The 25,966-nt window shown below is 65.2% G+C and overlaps 2 protein-coding genes across 3 annotated transcripts in view; one reads left to right on the forward strand and one right to left on the reverse strand.

Moving 5' to 3' along the window:
* LOC118546627 (maestro heat-like repeat family member 5) overlaps window positions 1-9,721 on the forward strand; it is a 74,086-nt gene extending 64,365 nt beyond the window's left edge. Inside the window, exons 23-30 of the mRNA XM_036109478.2 lie at window positions 232-346; window positions 1,141-1,284; window positions 5,835-6,011; window positions 6,590-6,745; window positions 7,351-7,473; window positions 7,684-7,786; window positions 7,980-8,054; window positions 8,324-9,721. Coding sequence (XP_035965371.2) covers window positions 232-346; window positions 1,141-1,284; window positions 5,835-6,011; window positions 6,590-6,745; window positions 7,351-7,473; window positions 7,684-7,786; window positions 7,980-8,054; window positions 8,324-8,421 — 991 coding nt within the window. The 3' untranslated portion in view covers window positions 8,422-9,721. The remainder of the gene's footprint in view (window positions 1-231; window positions 347-1,140; window positions 1,285-5,834; window positions 6,012-6,589; window positions 6,746-7,350; window positions 7,474-7,683; window positions 7,787-7,979; window positions 8,055-8,323) is intronic.
* A 1,677-nt stretch (window positions 9,722-11,398) lies between these two features.
* The window catches only part of PTP4A3 (protein tyrosine phosphatase 4A3), a 34,163-nt gene continuing 19,595 nt past the window's right edge, over window positions 11,399-25,966 (reverse strand). For both annotated transcript variants that reach the window (XM_036109473.2, XM_036109476.2), the window contains exons 2-6: window positions 17,637-18,518; window positions 15,284-15,376; window positions 13,462-13,592; window positions 12,812-12,886; window positions 11,399-11,947 (exon numbers count right to left, since the gene is read on the reverse strand). In XM_036109473.2, the coding sequence (XP_035965366.1) occupies window positions 11,830-11,947; window positions 12,812-12,886; window positions 13,462-13,592; window positions 15,284-15,376; window positions 17,637-17,741 (522 nt within the window). In that variant the 5' untranslated portion in view covers window positions 17,742-18,518 and the 3' untranslated portion in view covers window positions 11,399-11,829. The remainder of the gene's footprint in view (window positions 11,948-12,811; window positions 12,887-13,461; window positions 13,593-15,283; window positions 15,377-17,636; window positions 18,519-25,966) is intronic.

The raw sequence follows: 25,966 nt of genomic DNA on the forward strand, positions 1-25,966 counted from the left end.
CTTCAGCTGGCTCCACCCCGGCCGGAGGCCACAAGGGGCCTGCTCCTCTGTCTCCCACACACCCAGCCCAGGCCTGGAAGCCAGTGGGTGGCCAGGGGGTACAGAGGGGCATCACACACTCCAAGCAATGGGTGCCCAGCCCCACCTGCTGGGCCTGGTGGTGGTGGGAGGTGGAGCCCGGGCCGCACCCGCACGCCCAGGCCCTGCCCTGCCCTCCTCCCCTCGCCCCAGGGCCATGGTGCAGAACCACTGCAAGCAGATCAAGGCAGTGACCAGCCTGCTGCTGGCCGGCCTACAGAGCAAGGAGGAGCGGGAGAGGAAGGCGGCCATCCTCATCCTCACTGAGGTAGGCACCTGGGCAGGGAGAGGGGGAGCCCTCAGACACAGCCTCCTCCTCCAGCTGCCTCAGAGCCCCCCTCAGGACCTTGCCTGGATGGAGGCCCATCCAGATGACCCCTCCTACCCCTTCCTTCCCCTTCTGGCTCCAGGGCGGTCCACGGCCTGGGGATCCTGGCTGGGCCCCCCACTTCTCAGGCCCCCGTCAGCCTGTGGCCTGGACGAACCTGTCTGTCCACCTCTCCCTCCCTGGCCCGACCCCCATAGAGCTGGCCGGTCAGGCAGAACTGGGCTCAGCTCCGCTCCAGGGCCTGGGAGGCCAAGAGGGCCCTGGTTAGAACTGGAGAGGCGCGGGGGTATGGCCGGCCTTGCCACTGAGGCTGGGGCCGTGGCGGGGCTCGTGTGGCATCTCCATATCAGGGAGAACCCCAAACCAAAGCCCGGTGCCGCTCCCCACCCCACCCACAGCAGGAAGGTCTGAGCCACCCTCTGCGGGGCTCCGTCCCCAGGTGTCCCATGAGCCAGGCCATGGCTGTACATTGGCCCCAGCCTTGCTGTGTGACATCGGGCAAGGCTCTTTCCCCCTCTGGGCTTTGGCTTCCCAGCCATACATGGAAGAGTTGAGGCAGCGTGGAGGTGAGTTTCAAATACGTGTTAGCCAAGACACCCAGAGAGTGCTGACCCACAGCCCTCCCCAACACCCCTGCCAGACCCCGGTCCTCGAGCCCTGCTCCCAGACGCAGACGGAGGCTCCCTACAAGAAGGTGCCAGGCCTGACCCGCCTGCCCTTGGGGACTGCCCCAGTTCCTCTACAGCCCTGCCCTGCTGGAGGTGCTCCCCAGACAGGCTGCCCTGACTGCGCTGGCCCGAAGCCTCAGGGACCCCAGCCCCGAGGTCCGTGTGTTGAGCCTGCAGGGCCTAGGAAACATCCTTTTCCACCCAGAGAAGGTAAGGGCCTGTCGCACACACACATACACACCCCCACCAGAGCAGCTGGGTGCATGGGGTGTGGACGGGCCTACTGGGTTGGAATCCTGGCTCTGTCCCTTCCCTCAGTGTAACTGGGGACACATGACCACCTCTCCGGGCCTCAGTATCCTCATCTGTAGAATGGGGCTGGTGATGGCCTCTCGGTAGGGTTGTGGGAGGGGTAGAGTGTCTATTCCCCGGGGATGATGTCCCCTCCACACCCAGGAGGGAGACAATACTATCGCAGACCTCCAGGGGCCAAGGAGGGGCCCACCAGGTGGCACCTAAGCCTGGCCCTCAGAGGGGAACTTGCCCTGAGAATCTCAGGGGCAGGACTTTCCATCCCCCGGTGACCCATCCATCCCCGTCCAACCACCCATCACTGGAACAGCCCACATCCCATGATGAACAGCAGGGGGCCTTAGCAAAGAGGCAGGAGAGAAGGCTTGAGACACAGCCCCCAGGGCATCTGGCCATCTCACTGGAGCCCGATGTCGCCCCTGCTGTGGCTTCCTAGGGCGCCATGCCGCGGTGGGGCACCCAGGTGACCCAGCAGGTTACCAGGCCCATCCCATCCTCACCCCAGCACTTTCTAGCGGGCACGTTTCTTCAGCGCCTTGGCCGGAGTCAGTGCCCATCTCTGTGACAGGGGAGTGGTCATAGCACCTGTCAATGAGTGCCGTGCTGAGTCCATGCAGCACAGGGGTCCCCTCCAGCCATTTGCTGTCACAGGCTGCAGCGTTTTATCCCTGGCCCCAGTGGGGGACCTGCCAGTGACTGCTGCCATACAAGAGAAATGTCAGAGAGATTTTCCCACCTGATCCGGAGGTGCACGGCCTCCACCTCCCCCATCCACCCCAGGGGCTACATGAACACCCAAGAAGATGGCAAGATGCCCAGACCCCATCTCTTCTGCTGAACATAAGGACTTTCAGGGCTTGTGGCAGAAAGCGTCTGATGGCAGAGGGGCCACGCCAGGGCCAGGTTCCAAAGAGATTCTGCAGCCTTCTGCCTGTCAACTCACTTCACTCCCATTTTGTTCACCTTACATGTCTCCGCATGGTTAAGAGATCTCCATTAAGGTCGCTCCTGGCAAAGCCCTTTGCCCTGCACATGGCACATCGTAGGTACTTAGTAACAGAGACTAGCACTTCTTCATTCATCTGCCCATCCACTCGTCCATGTACCTATACATCCTTCCACCCATCCATCCGTCCACCTATCCATTCATCCACCCACCCATCTGCCCATCCATCTGTCCATTCGTCCATCTGTCCATCCATCCATCTGCCCATCCACCCACCCATCTGCCTATCCATCCATTCATCCACCCACCCATCTGCCCATTCATCCATTCATCCATCTACCTATCCATTCATCCACCCACCCATCTGCCCATCCATCCGTTCATCCACCCATCAGCCCATCCATCTGTCCATCCATCCATCTGCCCATCCACCCACCCATCTGTCCATCCATCCATCCATCCACCTATCCATTCATCCACCCACCCATCCGCCCACCCATCTGCCCATCCATCCATTCACCCACCCATGCGCCCATCCATCCATCCACCTATCCACTCATCCATCCACCCATCTGCCCATCCATTCATCCATCCACCTATCCATCCATCCACCCACTTATTCGCCCATCCATTTGGTCCTTGGGCCCTTCATTTATGACTTATTCTTTCATTATTTTTTGTTCATTCTTTATATAATATGCATTCACTCAGTTATTCACATTTGCTCTATCATTCATTCATTCAGTCAGTCACTCAGTCAGTCAGTGGCCAGTCATCCATACACCTTTCTCCGGCTGTTCCTGCAGGCAGACAATCAGTAGGAAGTTTCCATGTGCCTCCATGCCCTGCACTGCGTGGGGCCCCATGGGGAATGGAGAAGACAGACAGGAGGGCTACCAGACGAGGACGGCCAAGGCCAAGGCATGGCTCCCAAGTGGGGTGTAGGCTGCTGGCCACAGCGGGGCTGAGGCAACAGGCAGATCCAGAGCACTGCCGGCCAAGGAGGCCTGCTGGCGTGGGGCCAGGACCAGCTGAACTGGGTAGGGTTGGAGCAGGACGCAAGGCTGAGGGTCAAAGGTCACTGCCCCCACACCAGAGAGGTGCCCTGTGCCGGGACCCACGGGACTGTCCCCACCCGCCGGTGCACACCTTCTCAGCCACCTGTCTACCGTCAAACAGAAACTGTCCGAGGAGGCCAGAGGTGTAGCCCACGCTGAAGAGCCAAGCTAAGTGCAGCTTTAACAAGGCAGACATGCGTTCTCTCCCAGGGGTGCGGCCGTCTGGTCTGCAGTGTCGGGGAGAGCAGGCTCCTCCTGGTTCGCTGTGCGCCCCTGCGCCCAGCCCCGGGTGCTGCCCACCATGTCCACTCCAGCCAGCAGCACACCCCACCCTTTGAGGGCACAAGCCGCAAGGGCTTCACTCCCTTCTGCTCCAGCCGATGGACCGAGTGGTGGCGCCTCGGGGGGGTCCATCTCCCGGGCACTGACATGGCCACCGCGGCAGAAGCCCCCTTAGCAAGAGGCCTTGTGCTTGTTGGAGACTGTGTGAAGGCGCCATCCCCACAACGCTTGATGAAATATTCCACTGCAAACAGTCCCAGTGTAGGCTTGGAGTCAGGCAGCCCTCCAGGCCGCCTGCAACCCCCGCCCCGCCGCCAGCCTGCCGCACCTTTGCGCATGGCACCTGTCACCTCCCACCGCGGGACCCCTTATTGGGCCCGTCAGCACACGGGTCTAGGGGACTTTCATCCCCTTGACCTAGGACTCCTCGCTCGCTCGGTTTCCCTCCTATGTCGCCCCCCATCCTTCTCAGCTCCGCTGGTCTCTCCCCGTCCCTGGAGGCTGCCTCACCACTCCTTCCCATTCCTCTGCCCTGTCTTCACCGCTCCCTTGCTGGCCTTCTCCAATCTTTAAGTACCATCTACTGGCCGACTGTCCCCAGATCAGTATCCCAACCCCGGCCCTGGACTCCAGCCGTGACTCACTGCTCGGGTCCTAGCCGGCATCTCAAACTCGACATGTGCACAACAAACTCCTCACCCCCACTCCTCCCCCCGCCTCCTGCAACCCTCATCTCAGCTGACAGGGACCCCAAACCTTGGGACCGTCCAGGCAATGAAAAAATCACAAGCAAACCCAGAATGCACCTGTTCTCCCACTGCCCTGCTGCCCTTGCTGAAACCAGCAGCATCTCCCCCAGACCACTGCGCCCCCCTGCCTGGTCCCAACAGCTGCCCCTTCTCCTTTTCGGTGCAGGCCCCCCCAGCAGCCAGTAGGCTCCTGTGATGATCTGAATCAGTCTCTCCTCTGCTCACAAACAGAGCAGGTGTGCTCCTGCCTCAGGGCCTTTGCACATGCTGCGCCCTATGCTGGAATGCTTTTCCAGCACCTCTGTAAGAATTCCCTCAGTGGTCACCTTCTTGGTGACACTTTCTCTGATCCTAGTCACTTAAAATTAAATTTTTTTAACCACCACCACTGCCACGGCCTCCACTGCAGCCTGCTCCATCCCCTCTTCTCTCAGATTGCTTGCCACCCTCTGACACGCATTGTGTTGTGCGTGCTTCATTTATTTCTCGTCTTTCCCATTAAACCCCATTCTGCCTGTTCCATCCTCTGCCAGAACCCTGGTCCTATCCCAGCACCCTCACTGGGCCCAGTAGATGCTCAGAAAGGGTTTGTTGCTATTAATTGACTCATTGGCTGAAAAAGTTTAATATTGTAAACCAAACAGCTCAGGAAGCCAATGATGTGGCCTAAAACTTGTTTTAAAGTTGTAAAAATCGCCCTGGCTCTCACACGCTATCAAGGGGCCCAATGGCGGGAAACATCCATTTGCCGACATCTTGCCGTCCAGCCGTTCATCTGGACAGTTATCCATCGCCAGGCAAACAAGACGAGCAGACAGAACTGGCTGAAAATGAACTCAGTCTTGTGTAAAGTAGTGTAAATGTGGCAAGTGGTCATTGTGATGGGAGGGGCCGGTGAGCTCAGTCCGTGCACACCTCACCAACCTTGTCTCGTCCTGCCCCCAGGCCCCGGCTGACCCACAGGGAGGCCGGGAACGGGGGCGAAGGCAGGGTGAGGAGGAGGAAGGGGAGGGTGGTCTCCAGGACTGGGCAAGGGGCCTTCTGGCCAGCATGGGGACAGGAGAAAGAAGAAGAAGCTGGGAGCCCACTAGCCGGGGGTTAATATCCCTTAACCCCAGGAGGCCCCCCTCAGAGAGGGAAAGCCCCATCCATGCCCCCACAGCTCCTGTGGGCAGACCAGAGCTAGGAGCACAGCTGCCCTGTGCGCAGAGCCAGGGTGGGATCCCAGCGAGGTTGGGGGCACAGTGCCGGGCAGGCATGCAGGGGGGTGCAGGTGCCCAGGCCAGGATGGGGGCTGCGGAGGGGCCGCGGGGGAGGGCCCGACTTGGTTCCAGGTGCAACCGGCAGGCTGGGGCAGGGCACAGGAGTAGCCCATCCCGGCGCCCTCAGCCCACCGGCCCCCGCCACCCCCAGGGAAGCCTGCTCCGCGGACAGCTGCCGCCCTTCCTCGACGGCTTCTTCCAGAACAGCGAGCAGGTGGTCGTGCAGGTCATGGGCACCGTGTTGGACATGCTGCACCGCCTGGGGGCACACGGCGCGGGCGCCCAAAGCCTCAGGGTCGCCATCAATGCCCGCTCCTTTTTTGACGACGTGAGTGCCCCCGGGTGGAGGCAGTGTGCCCCTCCTGTGCTTACCCCTGGTCCTCAAAGGCGGGGGACCCCAGCTCCCTCCACCTGGGCTGGGGAGACCCCGGGGAGATACCTGGGTGTGCAACTGGGACACCTGGGCCGAGCCGGGCCGAGTGGCCGCCAGGTGGCGCTCGGCCCCTTCTCCACGAGGCTGGACCCGAGGCAGCCTTCAGCCCTTCAGCCCCGCGGTCCTCACCTTCCTGACTTGTCCCGCGTCCACAAGGACTGTTTCCCTTCACTGGGGAACTAGAGGGATGAGCTCCGCCCGCCCCCCCCAGCCGCATTCGTGACCCTTGGGTAGTCAGGATGAGATTGTGAGTGAAGGAGACATGAGTTCAGGTCCTTGCGGAAGGCCTGGGACCCCCGAGGGGGCCTGTCTGACGGGGGGAGGCACGGCCCTGCCCCGGGAGCCCAGAGCCTGGGGAAGGGGCTCAGCCGCAGGAACTGAGCCCCATCCCCTCCACAGGGTGGGGGTCCCGGTTCGGTGGGGATGGGGGCCCCAGGCGGGTTCGGCTGAGGCTCTGAGCCCCTGCCTCGCAGGAGCGGGATGGGATCCGAGCGGCGGCCATGGCATTGTTCGGGGACCTGGTGGCAGCCATGGCGGGCAGGGAGCTAAGCGGCCTGCGGACCCAGGTACACCAGAGCATGGTGCCTCTGCTCCTGCACCTGAAGGACCGCTGTCCGGCCGTCGTCACGGTCAGTGCCTGTGAGGGGCTTTCTCCTGGGCGGGGCTGGGGACCCACAGGTGGCCGTGAGGGGTGGGGGCCGGGGGCTGAGGCTCTGCAGATGGCAGTAGGGCCGCCCGAGGGCAAGGCTGCTCCCTGGGGCAGCAGTGTGGACCCGGGGTGTCTTCCCTGGTGGACTGAGGTCCACCCTGTGCACACGCGCAGCTGTGCGGTCCGTGGGGGCAGGACCGGCCTGTTGCACTCACTGCTGTGTCCCCAGCACCGGACACAGGCTGGAGGCTCGGGTCGTTCACTGAACGTGGTGAAATGATCAAGCTTCCCCAGGCGCCAGCCGTGCCCTGTGCTGAGGCCAGTAAGACACAGCCCGGCTCCCCAGGATCCTGGCCGTCGGGAAGACCGGCAACACGCGGCCAGTTCCAAAAGGAATGGGAGCAATGGGGCCGCCTGGGGCAGCAGTGAGGGCCGGCCCGGGGGCGGAGGGCGGCTGAGAGGACGGCCTCGGAGGACGGCACCGGGCCTCAGACCCCACATGAAGCTCGTGGCCTGGGGAGGGGACAGCCCTCCGGCGCGGAGCACCCGGGCGGCCGGTGACCCCTGCGCTGGCTGCCCCCGCAGCAGGCCAAGTTTGCCCTGTACCGCTGCGCCGTGCTGCTCCGGCGGCCCCTTCGGCACACGCTGTTCTGCGCGCTGGCCTGGGAGACGGGCCTCAGCGCCCGCCACTTCCTCTGGACCTGCCTGGTGAGGGGCCTGGGCGAGGGAGGCCGGGCGGGCCAGCTGGGGCCGGGCTCCAGGCTCGCGGCTCCCGGGCGGTGCGCACCGCACACCCGGCTGTGGGGGCCGCGGGGGCCGCGGGGGCCGCAGGGGCGGGGACCGCAGGGGCCACAGGGGCAGGGGCCGCGGGGGCGGGGGCCGCGGTCCAGCCAGCCTGGCGCGCTGTCCTCCGGCCAGATGGCGCACAGCCAGGAGGAGTTCGGCATCCACTTGGCGCAGGCCCTCGGCTCCCTGCGCAGCCGCCACCAGCACGTCAGGACCTGGGCGGCGCTCTTCATAGGTGAGCGGGCGGCCGGGCTCCGGACCCTCCGGCCGGCCCTGCCCCAGCGCCCTGCCCCTCAGCTGCCAGGCCGCCGCAACGGAGGGCAGAGAGGAGGGGTGGGGGCGAGCGGCCCCGACGGGCAGGAGGGGGTCTGAGCCCCCAGCCGCCAGCAAGCCCCCGCCACCGGCCGGCGCCTCCATCCCTCACACAGGTCACACCCTCTGCTACCAGCCCCAGGCCGTGTCCCAGATGGTGAACAGCGTCGACACAAACCTGCTGTTCTCCAGTAAGCAACCCCACGTCCCCCCCACCTCGAGTGTGAGATGGGGGCTCACACCCACTCACGCCACCTGAGGCTCCCAAGGAAGAGGTGGGGTTGGGGAGGGCAGCACCCCAGGCCTGGGAGGCAGAGGAGGTGGGGTCTGGGTGACGTCCCGCTGCCGCCCCCACCCCTGCTGGAAGGAGGGGCCCGGACCCCAGGCTCCCTCCACCAGGACGGGGCTGTGGGCAGACGGGACCCCGGGTCACTTCTGACTTGTGTGTCCTCCCCTGGAGCTTTTGAAGATCTCAAAAAAGACCCAGAGCCCGGCATCCGGGAGTTTGCCACCAGACAGTTCTCCTTCCTTCAGAAGGTGGCAGCCAGACCGCAGTGACCTCCAGCCATCCTCCCTCACCCTCCTCTTCCTCCCCTGTGCCCACCGAATCGGTCAGCCCCGCCCTGTCCACACAAAGCTGGGTTGCATAACACTTTTCCATTTGAAAGAAAGATCTAGATTCAACAAAGAAGCGTCACACCTGTCTGCTCTCTGCCCACCACCTCATGGCCCCAGAAGACGAGGCAAGCCCAGGGGACACTGGCAGGCCTAGGGGACAGGGGGCAGACCAGGTCTCCCAGAGACAAACTGTGAAGTCTGGGCAGGGTCCCACAAATGACAGCTGTGGAGGTCAGGGGGACTCCACCTGACCAGAGCCCACGCCATGGCCCGCCGGCGTCCTGAGCGCCGAGAAGGCCCTCCAAGGGCAGCCACAGGGGGATGGAGTCATTCACCAGGACTCCCCCCACACCTGAGTCTTCAGTTTGTCTCTCGCTTGGAGCTCTAGAGTCACCAAGGGGCTGGCAGTAGGGAAACGGTCCCTTGGCGGGCCTCCCTCCAGGGGACTCCAGGTCTCCCTCCACCCTGACCCCTATCCTCGTGGGCACCTGAGGTTCGCAGCAGACCCAGCCTGGGTGGGAGCCAGACCTTCCCGGCGGGGCCCGCATGAGCTGTGTGGCCTGAGGCACCGGTCTCTGCCCGCTCCGCCTCAGCTACTCCATCTGTAAAATGGGCAGTAAGACCTTCCTCCTGAGAGCCCTCGCAGGGCTGAGTCCAGAGGAGGTCCCTCCCTGGCAGGGACCCCCACCTCCCAGGCAGCCACCTGGAGGCCCGCCTGACCTTCAGCCAGGTCCTCCCTTTTCAGCCTTGGTTTCCCCACATGTGAAATGGGCAGATGGGTCTTTCCCTTGCCTGCTGAAGTTCCTCCTAGGGCCTCACCCCCAGGCTGTCCCTCTCAGGAACCCCACCAGCTGGCCCCTCCCAGCCTTATCCGTCACGTGCCCACACTGACCCCTCCACACCTTTGCTCGGGAAGCTCTTTCCACGTGCAGCACCTTCCCCACTCTCTCCCACCTGGGGGCCTCCACACTGCCCCCTCCTCTGAGGACAAGCCCCACCGGAGGGAGCCCCCACCCCAACCCGTCCTCAGCCCCGGAGCCTGAGCCACCCCTCCCCTGCACCAGACACACTCCAGGCTTTCACCCACCGCACCCCCCAGAGTCTGTAAGCCCCTCGGGGCAGGGAGGCAGCTGCACGGGGCTGGCCCAGGGGAGGCCCGCCACTTGGATGGTGGGTTGAAAAAATACAGCAACCTTCATGGAGCACGCATTTGCTTCTCAGATGGGTTTCATTTGGTCGAGCTGGGGGCCCCCTCTCCCCCTGGGAGTCCAGAGAGGGCCAGGATCTGCAGGCCCCTTCTTATCCATCTGTCCATCTCTGAATAGAGCCACCCGAGGACTTTGGGGGGGTGCCTTTTCCCGACCCCCATCCTGAGCACTGACCTCCATGGTACTCCAATCCCCTGGCTGGGACATGGGGGGTGTGCTCCTTCAGAACCAAGGAGTGGGTTAACAGGGTCCCCTTAGTCCAGCCTGGTGGCTGTGGTCCCTAAAAGGACCCCTAAAAGGGGGGCATCATCCTCTGGCCCCTGCTGGGTGGTGAGCAGACAGGCCTCCTCCACACTCTGCTCTGGGAAGTCTGGTTCAGTGAAAGCTTGGAGCTGGTGGGCCTGGACCCAGTGGGTTCCTGGAGCCGACAGTGACGTGACAGATAAGCCTTGCATCTGGAATCGCAGAGGGGCCCAACTCCTACCTAGCAGGGCAGCTGGGCTCTATGGAGCCGGGCACAAGGAGGGCACCCCATTAATGGTACCAGTGGTAACAGCTCACGGCCCGGCCCGCTGCAGCAGCCCAGGAGACAGAGGACGGGCCTGTGTCCCCGTTGGCCAACCCCCAGGGCCCCGAGGAAGGGGCGGCTCACATAGGCGCCACCCCCCCAGGGCCGTACGTGCAAGTACTAGCAGAATGGGCCCAGGCAGGGCACCTGCCTCCAAGCACACGACTCTGCCGAGGCCCGGCCCCTGCCCTTCCTGGGCATGCCTCCTCCCCTGGGAGAAACAGAAGGGGTGACAACCAGGTGGCTAGGGGAGCCCTTCCCCACAGACCTTTCCCAGAGTGTGTAGGGTGCAGGCGGAGGGAGGGAGGCTCAGGCCATGGAGACGCAGGTGGGAGGTGGGGATGCCAGGCCCGGAGCTGTGACTCCTAAGACAGGCACTGTGTCCCAGGGACAGGGAGGAATGCCAGGGTGGTGTCCACCGCTGGGTCACAGTGCCTGGGGGCAGGGGTTCTGGCACAGACCAGCCCCAGCCTTTCCACATGCCAGCCAGGCCAGCCCTGGGCCCCCTCCTCCCGGCTGTGCCCCCGCACAGGGAAGGGCCGGCCCCCACCCTGGGAGATCTGCATGCGGAGGCACGTGAGCACAGGCAGGCCTGGCGGCCCTCTTGCACCCTCAGACTCACTCACCCCGTAGGCCCCGGGGTCACCCTCTGGCCTCCCCTCCCTTCCCTGGGCCAGCGGCATGGTGTGTCCCTCCATCGGAGCCAAGCCGGCCACCGCCATCTGCGCCCTCCTCTGGGCCTCTAAGGCTGAAATGAGGACACCTGGTGGCGGCAGGACTGAGCGGCCACCCCACTAGACACAAGGCCCTAAAGAATTACCAAGGGAGCCCCAGCCTGTCCTGCAGAGGGGCAACACTGGTGACCCGGCCTTGCCTTCTGATGCCCCAGCCCCCCCCAAAAAAATAGCAAGTCACCTGGGCCTGCACAGGTCACATGGGCGTGGTGCCAGCTCTGCTACATCAGGGATGTCCCCTGCCCCTAATCCAGGGAGTGCGGGGACCCAGCATGGACGCCAGGGGGAGCCCCAGTGCAGCCGGCCAGACGGCCTCCCTGGGTTCCACCCAGCCTCCCAAGCCGGGGCCCCCCCGCCCCCCGTCCACCCCACCCGGCCCTGCACCCCGCTCTCCAGACACACACAGCCACGGGGTCCTGTTTTATTGCCTTCGAGTGTCCGGGACATCTGACGGTCTCCAGACCCAATAATTGAAAGTGCCAAGAACAGGTCAGGGCGAGAGGCCGTGGAGGAAGGGTCAGGCCCAGTGGCTAAAAAATACACCTGCTCCCTGACAAATGAGCCTGAGAGGAAAGCTGCCCGGGGGACCCTGTGGGCGGGCAGGGGCAAGAGGGCCCCAACTAAGCCTCAGAGAGACAGGGCTGTGGGGACGAAGGGAAGCGCGGGTCCCCAGAGCGGCGGACTCGGGCACACGGAGACACACGGGGAGAAACAGAGGAAGGAGCCGGCACAGGGCACGCAGGGCGAGCTGGACCCGGTGGACGGGGGGTGCCGAGGGTCCGGGAGAGAAGGCGAGCTGGCGGCAGCGGGGCACGGGGCCCTGCTCGGAGCCCCTGGGCTACATGACGCAGCACTTGGTCTTGTGCGCGTGCGGCTCCTTGAACCGCAGTCTCTGCTTGGGCCGGTACTTCTCCAGGTAGGTGAGCTGCTTGCTGTTGATGGCTCCCCGCCGCTTCCTGGGGAGACAGGACAGGGGTGGGGTCAGGCAGGATGGGCATCACCCTTCCCCTACCTGCTGTCACGGCCGCTGGTCCTCGATTCCCCTTGCTATCACCTCCTCCAGGTACCCCCACAGCGCTCACCCTCCCAAGGCCCCCTGGTTTACCCGGGTGCCACCCCACCCCCAGGCCACGGGCTCCTACGGGGCCACAGGGTAGAGCCTGGGCATCTCTGCAGCCCGGGAGGGAGGGAGGAAGGGAGGTCCTCCGGTGACAGGTGACAGGATGCCCTTCAGGAGGTCATCCGTCCCCGCCCACCCAGGACCTCAGGCGTAGCCTGGACTTGCTCTGGCCAATGAAGTGAGAGTAGAAGGGACACGTGTCTGCCAGGCAAGGCTTCCAGAGGGCCTCCGGCCCCGAGACTGGCAACACTGGAGGAGGGCTGCCCACCATGGGCCCCGGGTCCCTGAGCAGAGCCCCCACTTCACCGCGTCCAAGGGTCATCCAAGTGAGGGACCAGTCTGAGCGGTGCTCGCTGCTGGGGTCTGGACCTGCCCGGCCCTGCAGCCTGTGCTCACCCCAGCCACGGAGCTGGGAGCCCCTCCTCACCCACACCTCCCGGCACCAGGAGCCACACACAGGCACCAGTCCTCACCCGGGCAGACGGCCTGGCTACGGGGCCCGCACGAGTGTGTCGGTACCCCAGCGTGAGGCTGCACGGGACTGGGGACACCTCTGAGGTCACCCTGTGGCCAGGGGTCAGGAGTGCCCACTGGCAAGACGCTGGGCCCGATGGGGGAGGTGCAGAATAAGGGCCCCCTAAACCCAGACCCTCAAGCGCGCACCAACTGCCCTCCGCCCCCACCCTCGCCGGCCACTCACTGTCGGATGAACTGGATGGCATCTTCATACTTCATCCCGCTCTCGATGAGAGCCAGTGCCACGAGGACCGGGGCCCTGGGGGCAGACGCAGGGCTGGGTCACCAAGCCTCGGCACCCCTGCCTGTTCCCCTGATGGGCCGTCACTGAAGGCACAGGGTGATGCCTTCACCCTCACACCCACCAAAAAGCTGCCCAGGCTCCCCCAGTGCAGCCCCCTCCCCCACGGAGGGCACAGGTGGCAGCTGAACCCGACCACCTGCTGCGTGGCCCCAGGTGGGCCAGGCTCCCTCTCTGTGCCTCAGGCTCCCCGGGTACAAGCGCGCTGGAGAGTCAGAGGGAGGGCAGCTGCTGGGGGTGTGTCTGGCCATCAACCTCGCTTGCCTCAGTGTTTGGCCTGAAACTGGGGGTGCACTGCCCGGGTCACTCGGTCACACCTGGCGGCAGGGGGTCTTTGTGTCTGGGGGGCGGGCTGGCAGCTCCTCCCAGCTTGAGTACAGGGGCCACGTTGCATCCCAGCAACAGGGAGTGGGGTCACACTTGGGGAAGGACTGCTTCCCTGTGGTCACGTGACGGGGGCCCAGCACCCCCGTGCAAGAGTGTGGCGGACCACAGGATCCTGAGGTCCGGCCAGCCCCGGCCCCCCAGCTCACCGTCCCAGGCCGGCCACACAGTGAACAGCCACACAGCTGCCAGGGTCATCACAGAACTTGGCCTTCAGCAGGCTCAGCCAGTCCTCCACCACTTTCCCAGGCGGGGGCGCCCCGTCATCGAATGGCCAGTCCTGTGGAGGGCAGAAGCCCGTGAGACTGGGGGGCCCGGGCCGGTCAGCCCCCGGCCGGGACAAGGTCGGCATTCTGAGAAGCACACAGAGGGATTCCACGAGGGTGAGGGACAGCAGGCCCCGGAGGGCAGAGAGCTGGCCAGGCATGCGGTCCCCACTTCGAGGCTCCTCATCCTCTTCTGCTTACATCCGCTGTCCCCTTCTCCAGGAAGCCCTCCAGAACACCCCGCCCTCTTCTTTCCTGAGCACAGTGAGCCCTACGTCCCCTCCCGGCCAGCCCGCGCTGTGACTCCAGGGTCACAGCCTGACCCTTACCAACCTGAGTGTTTCTGGGTCAGCAGGCCCAAGGAGTCTGGGCTGCAAGCATGGCCGACACGTGCCTCTTCCTGTCCCCAGCCCCCAGCCCAGCCGCACAAAGCAGGCCCAGCCCGGTTACCGACCGGGAAGGAGCGAAGGAAGGGCACTAGGGTGAGCCCCATTGTTCTGAGCAGTGGCTTCCAGACAGTTACAGCTGGGACCTCTCCAGACACTCGGGGATTCATTCGGTTTTGAAAAGTTGGCTGTGCCGCCCACCTCCCCAAGCACTCGGGCAGAGGCACGGCGAGCCTGCAGGGTAAGCCCGCCCCGGCCACTGCCCCGAGGACCGAGATGCCAAGTCCCGGTGAAGGAGACTCAGGCGGGGCAGAGGGGAACTGCTCCAAGCCAGAGTCCACACGGGCCCACCAAGGCTGACGGGGAGGCGGGTCCCCGAGTGAAAGCTAGTAACTAAGGGATCTTCTGGGGGGGGCCACTGGACTCCCGGCTGCCCCCACCCCCACTCCGAGCCTTGGGCAGCCCCGTGCTGGGGGGGTGCCACAGCTGTGTGCCCGTCCCACAGGCGGGTGGCAGCACGGCCACCCCCTCCTTTGCCTGCTCTCGGGTCCCCAGGGCCAGGGGACCAAGGAAACAGCTCCCAGGCTCCCTTCCCCACAGCCTCGCAGAGAGCTTCCCGGGGGGACAGCCCAGGTGCGCCTGCCCTCCCCACCCCCCCAGAGCACTGCCCACTAACACGCCCCAAACAGCAGGCAGCAAGACACGCAGGAGCCCCCCGACAGCCCCGGCCCCGAGGAGCTGGCCAGGAGTCACTGGGCCCCGTTCTTCCACACTGCCCAGGACGCTTGCACAGCGAGGGCCGTGGAGGTCACAGCTGCAGCCACCTCGGGGCAGTGGCCGGGGCGGGCTTACCCTGCAGGCTCGCCGTGCCTCTGCCCGAGTGCACAATGAGGGTGGGACACTGCTATGCTGAGAATGCTCTCATGAAAGTCCGCTCCCCAGGCTCTGTGGCCTCAGACAGCGACTGACCTGAGCCTCAGGTTCGCCCTGGCAGAGCCCCACCGGGGCTGTTGTGCGGTGAGCGGCGGTGGCCCCGGCACCGGGGGGACCTCGCTTCGGGAGCCGAGGCTGTGCATCGGCACGTGCGCCCGCCTCCCGGGCCCCACTGGCCAGGGACAAGCTCAAAGCTCAGCCACTCTAGACACGTGCCCCGGCATCATGTGGCCCGGGCACCAACATGCCCGGGTGGGGGGAGGGGTGTGCAGGTGGCACGCAGCAAGGCCTCCCAGCAAGGGGCTGCCCACCCCCAGTCCAGGCCCACCCCACACCACCCACCTCCCTCCCCCAGCAGCAGTGCTACCAGCGCCCGAGGCCCTCACCACGACTGTGATGCCATCCTTCTCCAGAGGGGCCTTGTCGTAGGTCACTTCGCACACTCGCACCACAGTGGTGGCCCCGTACTTCTTCAGGTCCTGGCGGGGAGGGAGGACGAAGGCAGGCTGGGCTGGGGCTGAGGGCGCAGGGCCGCGCCCCCTCAACGGAACCGAAAGGCTGATGCCAAGCAGAACCACCAGGGGCGGGCTTTCGGGCCCAACGACTCACTATGGGGGGAAGGAGCCTTCCTGATGCTTCCGGGCAGGCTGTCCCCACCTGCTCTCACTGCAGTGTGGCCAGCCCGCCATGAGCCCAGCTTCCAGCACATTCCTACCCTCATCCTGGGTGCTCAGGAGCCCCCCATGGCACCAGCATCTTCCAGACAAAGCAGGGGCAGGACACGGTGGCCTGAGCTGCCCTCCTGGCCAGGGTCTCATGGACGGGTCCCACTGAGGGCAGAGCTGGACCCCACACGAGGGCCTGCAGAAGCTCGAGGGACAGGCACCTGCTCAGATGGTGACGGGAGGGAGCCAGGCCCTGCACACCGGCGGGGAAGCCCCGGGCTACCAGAGAAAAGGTCCAGGCAGTTCACAGTCAGGCTGTTTATATTTATCCTCTAAGCAGGGGGTCCACTCCACAGGAGCCCATGCTGGGGCTGCTCCCACCCCACCTGCTCCAGCAGCTATTCTGGGAGTGTGAGCTGGACCCTGCTCGTCATGCGATAGGGACACCGGACACAATGAGGGTGGGACACTGCTATGCTGAGAATGCAGTGCACAGGAAAGTGGGCGGGGTTCTGAGGCCGCAGGGTCACCTCAGAAGTCCTCTGTGCACGCAGCGAAAGGGGAAGCCACCCGGCCCAGGGCTGAGCCCTGACCCTCAACATAGACTCACCTTGACCCTGGTCACACCCTGAGCCCTGACCCCAGTCACACTCTGAGCCCTGACCCCGGTCATATGTTAAGCCCTGATCCCCATCACACTCTGAGCCCTGAGTCCGGTCAAACGCTGAGCCCTGACCCCGGTCACACTCCGAGCCCTGACCTGGTCACACTCCGAGCCCTGACCTGGTCACACTCTGAGCCCTGACCCTGGTCACACTCTGAGACCTGACCTGGTCACACTCTGAGCCCTGACCCTGGTCACACTCTGAGCCCTGACCCTGGTCACACTCTGAGACCTGACCCTGGTCACACTCCGAGCCCTGACCTGGTCACACTCTGAGCCCTGACCTGGTCACACTCTGAGCCCTGACCCTGGTCACACTCTGAGACCTGACCTGGTCACACTCTGAGCCCTGACCCTGGTCACACTCTGAGACCTGACCTGGTCACACTCTGAGCCCTGACCCTGGTCACACTCTGAGACCTGACCTGGTCACACTCTGAGCCCTGACCCTGGTCACACTCTGAACACTGACCCTGGTTACACTCTGAGCCCTGACCCCTGACCCTGGCAACACACGGCCCCTGAGTCCAGTCACAGGCTGACTGCTGAGCTGAGTCTTTCCCCAGGTCCTGCTATTACCCCAAGGATCCCCATTGTGAAGAGGGGCCGCCCTCCTCTGCAGGGCTCTCGACACAGTGTCCAGGGCCCAGGCCCCTGACGGCAGGGGTCCCCCTGCCTCCCTCTATAGTGTTCGAGGTCCTCTCGTGCCCAAGTCCCCGTTTAATCACGACGAGCACCCGTGGGGCTGCTCTCACGTTGCAGAGGGAAGGGCTGAGGGTCTGAGACCACGGATGACCTACACGCAGCCGCAGACTCTGCAAACAGCAAGGAGCTCTGCAGGGCCCGGGCTCCTACAGGAGGGCATGTGGAGAGCTGCGGGCTCTGCAAACACATCTGCTCACAGCCACGGTGGCCACTCCTCGTGGCCAGCACAGACTCTGACCCAGCCTCTCTTCCCAGACAGCGGCTCCCTAAAGCCTCCAGCCCCGTCTGTTCTAACCCAAGGCCTCCCGGAGAGCCAGCGGGCTTCCTGCAGCCTGGGCTGGCCGTGGAGCTGAACTTCGCCTGCCCCCGCTGCTGCAGCGGCCACTTCTCACCGTGGGACCCCCTCCTGCTCAGCCTCCGCACAGAGGCCAGGAGCCAGCCCAGGCCGCTCCAGCCGCAGGCCACGTCCGAGGAGGCAACACCCGCTGCTCCTACCCCTGAGCCTGCCTCTGTCTACTTAGTGTGGAGCCCCTGCCCCGGCCGTCCTACCCTGCAGGGCCCCGGCGGCTGCTGACCCTCACACGGAGCTCCGCGGGACAGCCTGCGCTCCCCCCGCCGGGGTCGGCGACCGTGCTGCTCCGAAGCGCAGTACTTGGTTTGACAGCCCCAAACCCAGCCCCGCCCCAGCTCTCGGGCCCCACTCACCTCGATGAAGGTGCTGAGAGTGGCGTTGGTGGGGTTGTGCGTGATCAGGAAGCGCATGCTCTTGTAGCTCACCTCCACGGGGGCGGGCCGGTTCATCCGCGCCATGCTCCTCCGAAGACGGGGTGAGGCCCAGGCAGGGGCTGCACCCAGGGAGGGGCCCCGCCAGCCCCCCACGCCCCGGGGCAACCGAGATCCCTGTGCTCGTCTGACAGACAGAAAACGCTTTGGCAACCCGCCCCGCCCGCACCGATACTGTGCAAATGCCTGGGAGGTGGGGGAGCTGAGCAGCGGGGTCCAGCTCTTTACAAGAGAAGGAAAGACAAGGCCCCCAGGGGAGAGCGGCGGCCCACACCCCCGCCTCGGGGAGCTGGGTAACAATGAGGGGCAAAAGTAAAAATAAGGACAACCAAAGCCCGGCCAAGAAAACCTCACAAAGCCCAGAGTGAGTCTGCCGCCGGGGCTCTGCCCAGCGCTGTCTGCATCGGTGGATGGGCGAGCGACCCCCTGCGCTCCAAGGCGGGCCCCAAACCCTCAAGGACCAGACGAAACCCGAACTTGAACCTAACGCACAGGGCAGCCTTGGGGTGGGGGTGGGGGTGGAAGGCGGCGGCGTGGCGGTGGGCGGCTCTGACACTCGGGGTCTCTGTCACGTTACCCCATCGGGGTACTGCGAGTCCTGGAGAGGGCCCGGGGGCTCAGGCGGCAGAGCCGGCCCGGGGCCGGACAGCAGGGGCCATCGGCGGGCGAGGGCAATGGTGAGGGCCAGAGGCGCGGGGGCCTCCTCAGCAGCAGGCGTGGCAGCGATGTTGGGCCCGGCAGTATTCAGAGCTGCCCCCCGAGGCCCTCTCCATAAATCCCGGTCTGGTCAGCAGCAGGCCACGTCTGTGGGAGGACCGGAAAGAAAATGAACAGACAAGGGGTCACTGGGAGCCCCTGCCTCCGGGGAGGGCTGCGAGTCTGCCCACCCCACGCCGCAGAAGATGCTTCCCCAGGGCCCTGCCACAGGACCGCGCTGAGTGAATGACCCTCGTCAGGCCTCAGTTTCCCCACCTGGGAGCACAGGAAGAACAGCTCCCGCCAGGGCGGTCTCAGAGAGCCCTGACGGCCAGCAGTGTGGAGGGAAAAAGGACAGAGGGAGGGATTCCAGGGACACACACCCCAGGAGCGCGCTGCACCCCAATGAGCAGATTTCACAGCAGTCTGCACAACAGGGGTCTGCCCCCGCCCCCCTGAGCCTGGTCCCCCCTCTGCAGCCTGTGACCAGCAGACACCCACCCCCAGCCAAGGACAGTCACACTGCTCTGTGGAATTCCAGGCCTCTGCGGAATTCCGGAGCCCAGATCGTTGTGGGGCGGCCAGTCCTCCGGGAGAGGGGCTCAGGCACGGCTGCCGAAGTGCTGGGGCGCAGCGGGGACAGGGGGCTGCAGCCCCGCTCACGGCCGTAAGCCACCTTAAACATGTCTCACGGGTGCCCCGTGGGACTCTCTGGCTCCTGCCCGCCTCCACCCCTCTGCTGTCTCCACCACTCACCCACAGGGCTGGCCAGGCACGGGAGTAAACAAGCCTCTGCCCTTGGGGAGCTCGGAGAAGCAGAGGCCGACCACAGCGGCCAGAGGACCAGCCGGCCCCCAGGCGCATGCCAGCGCATGACAGTGCAGGGGGCCAGGAGTGGGTCACACTGTGATGGCCCCAGGGAGGGACGCTGCGGGGCCACTGAGACAGCCATCAAGCATCTCCACACCTGTCTCTCCCTCTCTGGGCCCCAAAGTTCCTGGCCAGGGACCCCAGCAGGCGCACCCAGCCCCACACCCCACCCCCGCCCCACAGATGGGCTGGGAGACCTTGGGCAATCAATGGCCTCAGTTTCCCCACCTGCACAATGAGAAGTTATATAAGATGTCCCCGTGGTCCCTCCAGCTGTGACCCAGTGGTCAGCAGACCCCTCCAGCCACTGAATGTGGTCCCAACCCCACCCACGGCACTCTTATCTGCTCACCCGGCCAGGCCCTCCGTCCCCCAACCCACCACCTCTTACCTTTGTCCCCGCCCCAGCACCCCCTTCTCCAGCTGTCCACCAGGCAAGCAGAGCCCGCAGAGTCTCAGCCGAGGTGCAGGAAGCACCCAAGGCCTGGGACCCCGGGTAAGAAGGGACCAGCGGCCCTGGGGTTCCTGGGCTCAGGGCACAGGTGACACACCTCGCCCTCTGCCCTGTGCCGGGGTCCTGGGAGGGCTGAATGGGGAGTGTCCCAGGATTGGGGGAAAGGCAGAGGGCAGGAAGCCTGTCCTGGTTCAGCCAGCCCTAAACCTGAGCCATCCCAGAGCAAGCGTCAGCTCAGAGGGCAGGTGAAGAAAGAGACAGCCACAGGCTCCCTGCACACCACACAAACACCTGTCCCTCCTGGGGCAGCAGGGTGCTCCCGAGCGTGTGTGTGCATGCGTGTGTTTACCAGAAAGTAAGAGGAAAAAAGGCTCAAGGAAGCCACAGGACTACAGACCTCTCCCTGCAGGACTGACCAGTCACCTCGCTGCCCACAGGTGCCGGGCACCTGGGGGAGACCCCATGGGCAAGAGCAGAGGGCCTAGCTCTGCTACGCAGTATCCCTGAACAGGTCCTCAGCGCTGAAGGCTCTGGGCAGGAAGGACCACACTACTGTCACCTTGAGGCTGAAGCTGACCCCTATCGGCAGGGTTAGACTGGCTGGGGGACAGGGAGCACGATCTAGACTAGAATGGGGTCAGGGGTCTGGGCCAAGGTGGGTTGGGGTCTTGCCACACACCCCACCTGTCTGTGCAGAGTCTGGGCCGCCACACCTAGGTGGGAGCAGGCAGTCATGCCTCAGCCCGCAGAGAGGGGCCCTTCCTCCCAACCACACCCCGCCAGCGAGGCTCCAGGGCCCCTAAGCAGGGGTGACCCAAGTTGGCCACAGCAACCACCCCCCAGGCCCAGCACCATGAGGCAAGGGGCCTACTGTACGCGATGCGTCCCCTCTGGCCTTCCTGCCCAGGGCCCATAACCCCGCTCCTGGGGCCCCAGCCAGCCTCCTCCCACCTGCAGGCACTGAACCCTCTGCCGCGTCCAGAGCAGCCATCCTGTGGAGACCCCGTTAGGGGACCATAGTCCTCCCTGTCTGCAGATCAGTAAACAGGCAGGGACAGACAGCAGGACCTTCTCTGGGCCCTGACCAGACAGACTGTCTGGGTTTCCTCAATCTCAAGTCGAGGAGGCAAGGACAACACTCAACCCCAGTTTGTAAGGGGGGAAATCCAGGTACAGGGAGGCTGTAGCCCGCATTCCTGGCCATAGCCTGTTTGAACCCACAGGGCTCAGAGAGGGCCAGCCCCTCCTGACCCAGACCCCTGCATGATCCGGGGAGCTGCTGAGGATTACAGCTCCCTGAGGTCCCAGGAGAGGTAAAGCAGGAGTGTGGGAGCACCGTGGGCAGGGCTGGGACCCGGCAGCTGGTGTGGGGTCTTGGGTGGGGGCCACCACGTCCCGTGCTGCATGAGCCCCGAGGCGCGTGGGGGCTGGTTCCAGGGGTGCGGTCCCCTCCCCGGGCTGAGGCTGAGGTCCTCCCCGCATGCCCGGCCCACACCCGCCCCAGCTCACCCCGGCTCGCTCACGCACACGCACACAGGCGTCCCACCGCCGCCTCCATCGGTGCGGGGCCAGGCGGGGGGCTGGGGCGGAGACCCAGAGCGCGGGGCGCGCCGGCCTCCCTGGGATGCTCGGCGGCCCTGTGGCCCGGGAGCTATTTATAGCGCCCGGGCATCACGTGGGCGGGATGGCCGGTGCCCGGCTGGCCACCGGGCTTGTGGCTCCCACACCTGCCGCCTAAATATAACCGCAGGCCGGCCAGCGCGCCCAGGCAAACAAAGGGGCTGCGGAGGGCCGGGCAGGAGAGAGGAAGCAGCAGGAGGAAGGGGAAATGCAAGAGGGGAGGGCGACAGACCGTGGCGAGGCGGGGCCCTGCCGCCCAGGCGCCTGCCTTCTGCCTTCTGCCTGTCGGAGCAGGAGCCCATCAACCCTGTGCATGCCCTCCCCAGCACCCTCTGGGGCTCCCCAGGGCCCCCTCTTGCAGGAGGGGGTCTACCCAGGACTAGGTGCTGGGGGGACCTCAGCACAGGCAAAGGCCTGCAGGAAGAACTCTCCAGGCTGCCAATGAGAAGGGGGTGCCCCTGTCAGGTGGGTTGGGGAGGCCGACGCCCACCAGGTGAGTGCCCAGCACCTCACCTGGACTGCTAGGCCCCTGCCCAGCTCTCCAGCCTCACGCCCGAGGACTCCTGAGCACCTTCTTGTGCGTTATTGTGTGCTAGACACCACTGGCCCTCACTGAATCCTCACCACAGCTGGGGGAGGCTGCCGTCATCCCACCCACCCCTTGCTGTGTGCAGATGGGGAGACTGAGTCACTGAGACCAGGAGCCCGCAGAGGGTCACCCAGAGAGCTGTCTCCACATCCCTCTCACCCTCACCAAGAGGCCCTCTGGGATGCTCCCAGGTAGAACCGCCCCCAGGGTCTGGGCCTAACCCCACCAGCAGGGTCCTGGCTTTCCCTCCTGGGAGCACCATGTAAAGGACGCAAGCGCCCCCCAGATGATGAGCCTCAAGAGTCTGGAGCCTGGCATCACAGTCAACGCTGTACCTGCCCTGGCCAGCCCAGAGGCCCTCGGAAGAGAGGTGGAGCAGGGTGGATAGAGCCCCCAGCACACAGGGTCCCAGGAGGCCTCGCCTTCCTGGGAACCCGGCTCCAAGCCCAGCTCCCAGCCAGCCAGCCTGGCCCCCGCAATCAGCAGTCAGAGCCGCAGGGCCGGGGGGAGCAGGGGTATGCTGGCAGGGGCCCAGCCCAGAACACGGCCCCCTCCCAGGCTCTCCCCACACATACACCCAGAGAGCATCAGCCCTGCCTGTGACCCTCGCTTCCTCACACCGGCAAGCTGGGTGAGCATGCAGGAAGGAGGCCCCGCAGGAGCCCCACCCACAGGTCCACCCTCACCAAGCCAGGTGGCCTGCCCATCTCCTCGTGCCTCCATCCAGCAACAACGTGGGCTTCAGGCCAGGACTCCCGCTCCAGTGCTCTTAGCTCCCCACTTCCAGCAGCATCTCCCTGGAGTCCACCTCTGGGCACTCAGTGACCCCACCACCACCAACCTCCCACCTTGACCACTTTCAGAAGGTCTGTCCCCTCCAATGCTGCATCCCATGAACAAGACACATTGGCCACATTGTATGGATAAAACACAGCAGGTCAGAGAGGTTGAGTGACTTGCCCAAGTTGCCCATCCAGGAAGTAGAAGAACCACGGTTGGGACTGAGTTTTGCTGAGCCGCAAAGACCCTGCTCTTGCCAACCCTGGCCCTCTGGAAGGAAGGACCTCTGGACAAGCTGCTTCTACCACCCAGTCTGTTTCCTCATCCAAACACGGTAAAAGTTTCCCATCGAGCTCTTTGATACTGCACCCAAGACATAGAGAGCACCGTGCTGCTCAGGCTGCAGACCTGGGCCCCAGCAACACTGTCCCCCCCTTGCCTGGGGCACCCACTCTTGCCAGGCCTGGGGGGCACCTGCTGCAGCTGGCAAGACCCCAAGCCCTTCGGAGAAGTCTATTTTTATCCGAGCAGGAGCTGTTCCTGGAATCCTCCCAGAGCGAGCCCAAGTCTACACACGGCTCGGGGGGGCAGGAGGGGAGTCTTGAGCCAGCCCAGCCCACCCTGATCCTCCAGGAAGCCCTCCCAGAGCCCTCCTGCCCTCCCGCCCTGCACCCAGCAGCACTGAGGGTCCAGCCCCCCTCACTGGCCAAGTCCTGTGACCTCCCTTCCCCCCATCCCTGTCCTGTCCCCTTTCCCTCCAGCCACACGCCCTTCAGAGCAGAGTGTCCCAGCCCCAGGGAAGGCATGTCCCAAAGGAGGGACGCAGAGGCTGCCGATTCCACCCTGCCTCCACACAGGGTCTGGCACCAGGAGGGCTCCCCACTTGTTTATGGAAGGAACAAATGACCCAGCGTTCTGGGCAGAGGTCCAGATCTGGGAAATGTCCAGAACCCATCACAGGATCTCAGCCCCTGAGGTCCAGAGGGAACTTGAAGGTCACCTCCGCCACCCAGTCCCCCAGCTCGCACACCTCCAGTGACAGGGAGCTTACTACTCCTTGGCAGCACCTCTCTGCCTCCAGGCAGCTCCCTGAGTCATCAGGGCCTCCCTCCAGCACCCGCTGAGTGCCCGCAGCGGGATGGGGACCAGCAGGAGGGAGGGCTCCGAGCAGATCAAGCCAGCACAGCGGGCAGCACCGAGGGCAGAGCTGGAGGCTCGGGCGATCGGGGGAAGGCTTCCCCTGGAGAAGCTGGACGACGGGGAGACCAGCGCCCTGCTGATGCCTGGAACCTCATCGGGGCTTGAGCAGCTGCCCTGACTCCCTGGGCGACCTGGGGCCAGGCCTCGCCCTCTCTGGGGCACGTGGCCTCCCCTGCAGATGAGACATGGCCAGGGAGGAAAGCCACCTTCTGAGCTGGCTCCAGCTCCAAGCCGGTCACGGGGCACCCAGGCCACGACCTGGAAGCAGAGCTGTGGCCAGCAGGCTTCGGTTTCCACTGGGGCGGACACCTGTTGCGCCCGCCGGGACCTCGGGGTGGAGGACCGCGCCGCAAGCAGGCTCTCGGAAGCACGGCCGCTGCCCCTCGGGCCCCGCACGGGCCGCCCCGCCACACCCGTGGCTTTAATGGTGCCCCCGGGGGGAGTGGTGCTGACTCGCCAAACTGAGCGGCCCACCCCCGAGGCCACCCTGGCATGCCGTCGGCCACCAGCGCTGCCTGGGTGGGCCACAGCTCCACCGGAGACCCACGGGCGAGCACCCCTGAGAGCATGGGGGAGGCTGCGGGGCTCCGGCGGGCAGGCAGCCGGGTGAGCCAGACCAGGCCCCCCGGGGGTCCTGGACCCCGTGGCCACCGGGAGCCCGCCAGGCCTAGCCCAAGGCCCCCCAGCCCGGACAGCACCCACCCAGCAGGCACCAGAAGAACCTCGCTGGTAACGGGTGCCACTCCGCAGCTGCTGTCAGCCCCACCCCGACCTCACCTGGCCAGGCCTGGGCCCTCCGCTCAGGGGCACCCGCGGCAGGAGGGACACACAGGGCAGGAGGCGGGAGCACGGAATGACAGCAGGCGGCGTGCCAGTGTTGCCCCCAGGACAGCACCAAGCTGGACAGTCAGGGCCCGGCCCCGGCTCAGAGGCCGGGGCGTACCCAACACCGCCTGTGACCAGACACGACGAGGCTTGCCTTGCTGGGGTATCACGGGGACAAAGGGACAGTAGGTGATGAGGGCTGGAACACAGGGCCTCTGTGGCCATGGGACAGTGGGGCCAAGTGCCCTGCAGCTGCCCCTTCTGCCACGCTGCAGACCCAGCTGGTGGCCGAGGGCTAGGGTGTCTCCCCTGCCCCCCAGCCCCTGCAAGCCCTTCCTGCGGGCCGGGCTGCCTGTGACATCGCACGGCGACACACGGGCCACAGCGTAGCCAGCTGCTCCAGCACGTGAGCGGACTGCACCCCCGGGATGCCCACCTCTGTCGGAAGCCCCACCACCCACCCACCACTGACCAGGACACTGCCCCCACCCCGGCCTCAGACCTGGCTCCGAGCGCCTTCTGCACCTGTGTGCCCCGCTCCCACTCCAGACCTGAGCACTCCCACCAAGGCGGAAGGAGGACTGGCATGTGTTCATGTCTTCACTCGTTCATCCCATTTACAAATACTGAGCATCTCCCGGGGCTAAGCTCAGAGACGCAGGGAAAGCAATCACCGGACAGGCAAAAGGCTCCACCCTTTCCCGCCCCCAGATGGGGCTGCCGGCCACCCCTCCAACCCCTGATCCGAGAAGCCACCTCCCAGACTGCCCTTCATGGGTGCCCCCCACGCAGGCAGCGCTACTGAGCCAGGGGTCACCCCATCCCTCACACCATCCTGTGCCTCATTTCCGAAGCTGTCACATACGGGAGTCAGATGCGGCATTTCCCAGCTCCACCCGTCCCTGGGCTGCCTGGGTCACACCTGGGCCACCCCCGAGGCTGGCAAACCAGGGTTCTGGTTTCACCCTGCTAGGACTCCTGCCTTGGGGAGCACTGCCCCCCTCCTGGAGCTCCCGCCTGACCCCCCACAGCGGCAGCCACCCGCTGGGCCCTCCTGCCCAATGCCTTGACCGTGCACTTCCTTCCACCGGACTGCCTGCCCCCTGCACCCCTGCAGCCCATTTCCTCAGGCTCCAGTTCAGACCCCTCGGCAAGGTGTCACCGGCCGGTGACCGCAGGCTGTTACTGTCCCTCATCTGCAAGGAGGGAGAAGGACAG

The sequence above is a fragment of the Halichoerus grypus genome, chromosome 5 (genome assembly GCF_964656455.1).
Source record: "Halichoerus grypus chromosome 5, mHalGry1.hap1.1, whole genome shotgun sequence".
NCBI lineage: Eukaryota > Metazoa > Chordata > Mammalia > Carnivora > Phocidae > Halichoerus > Halichoerus grypus.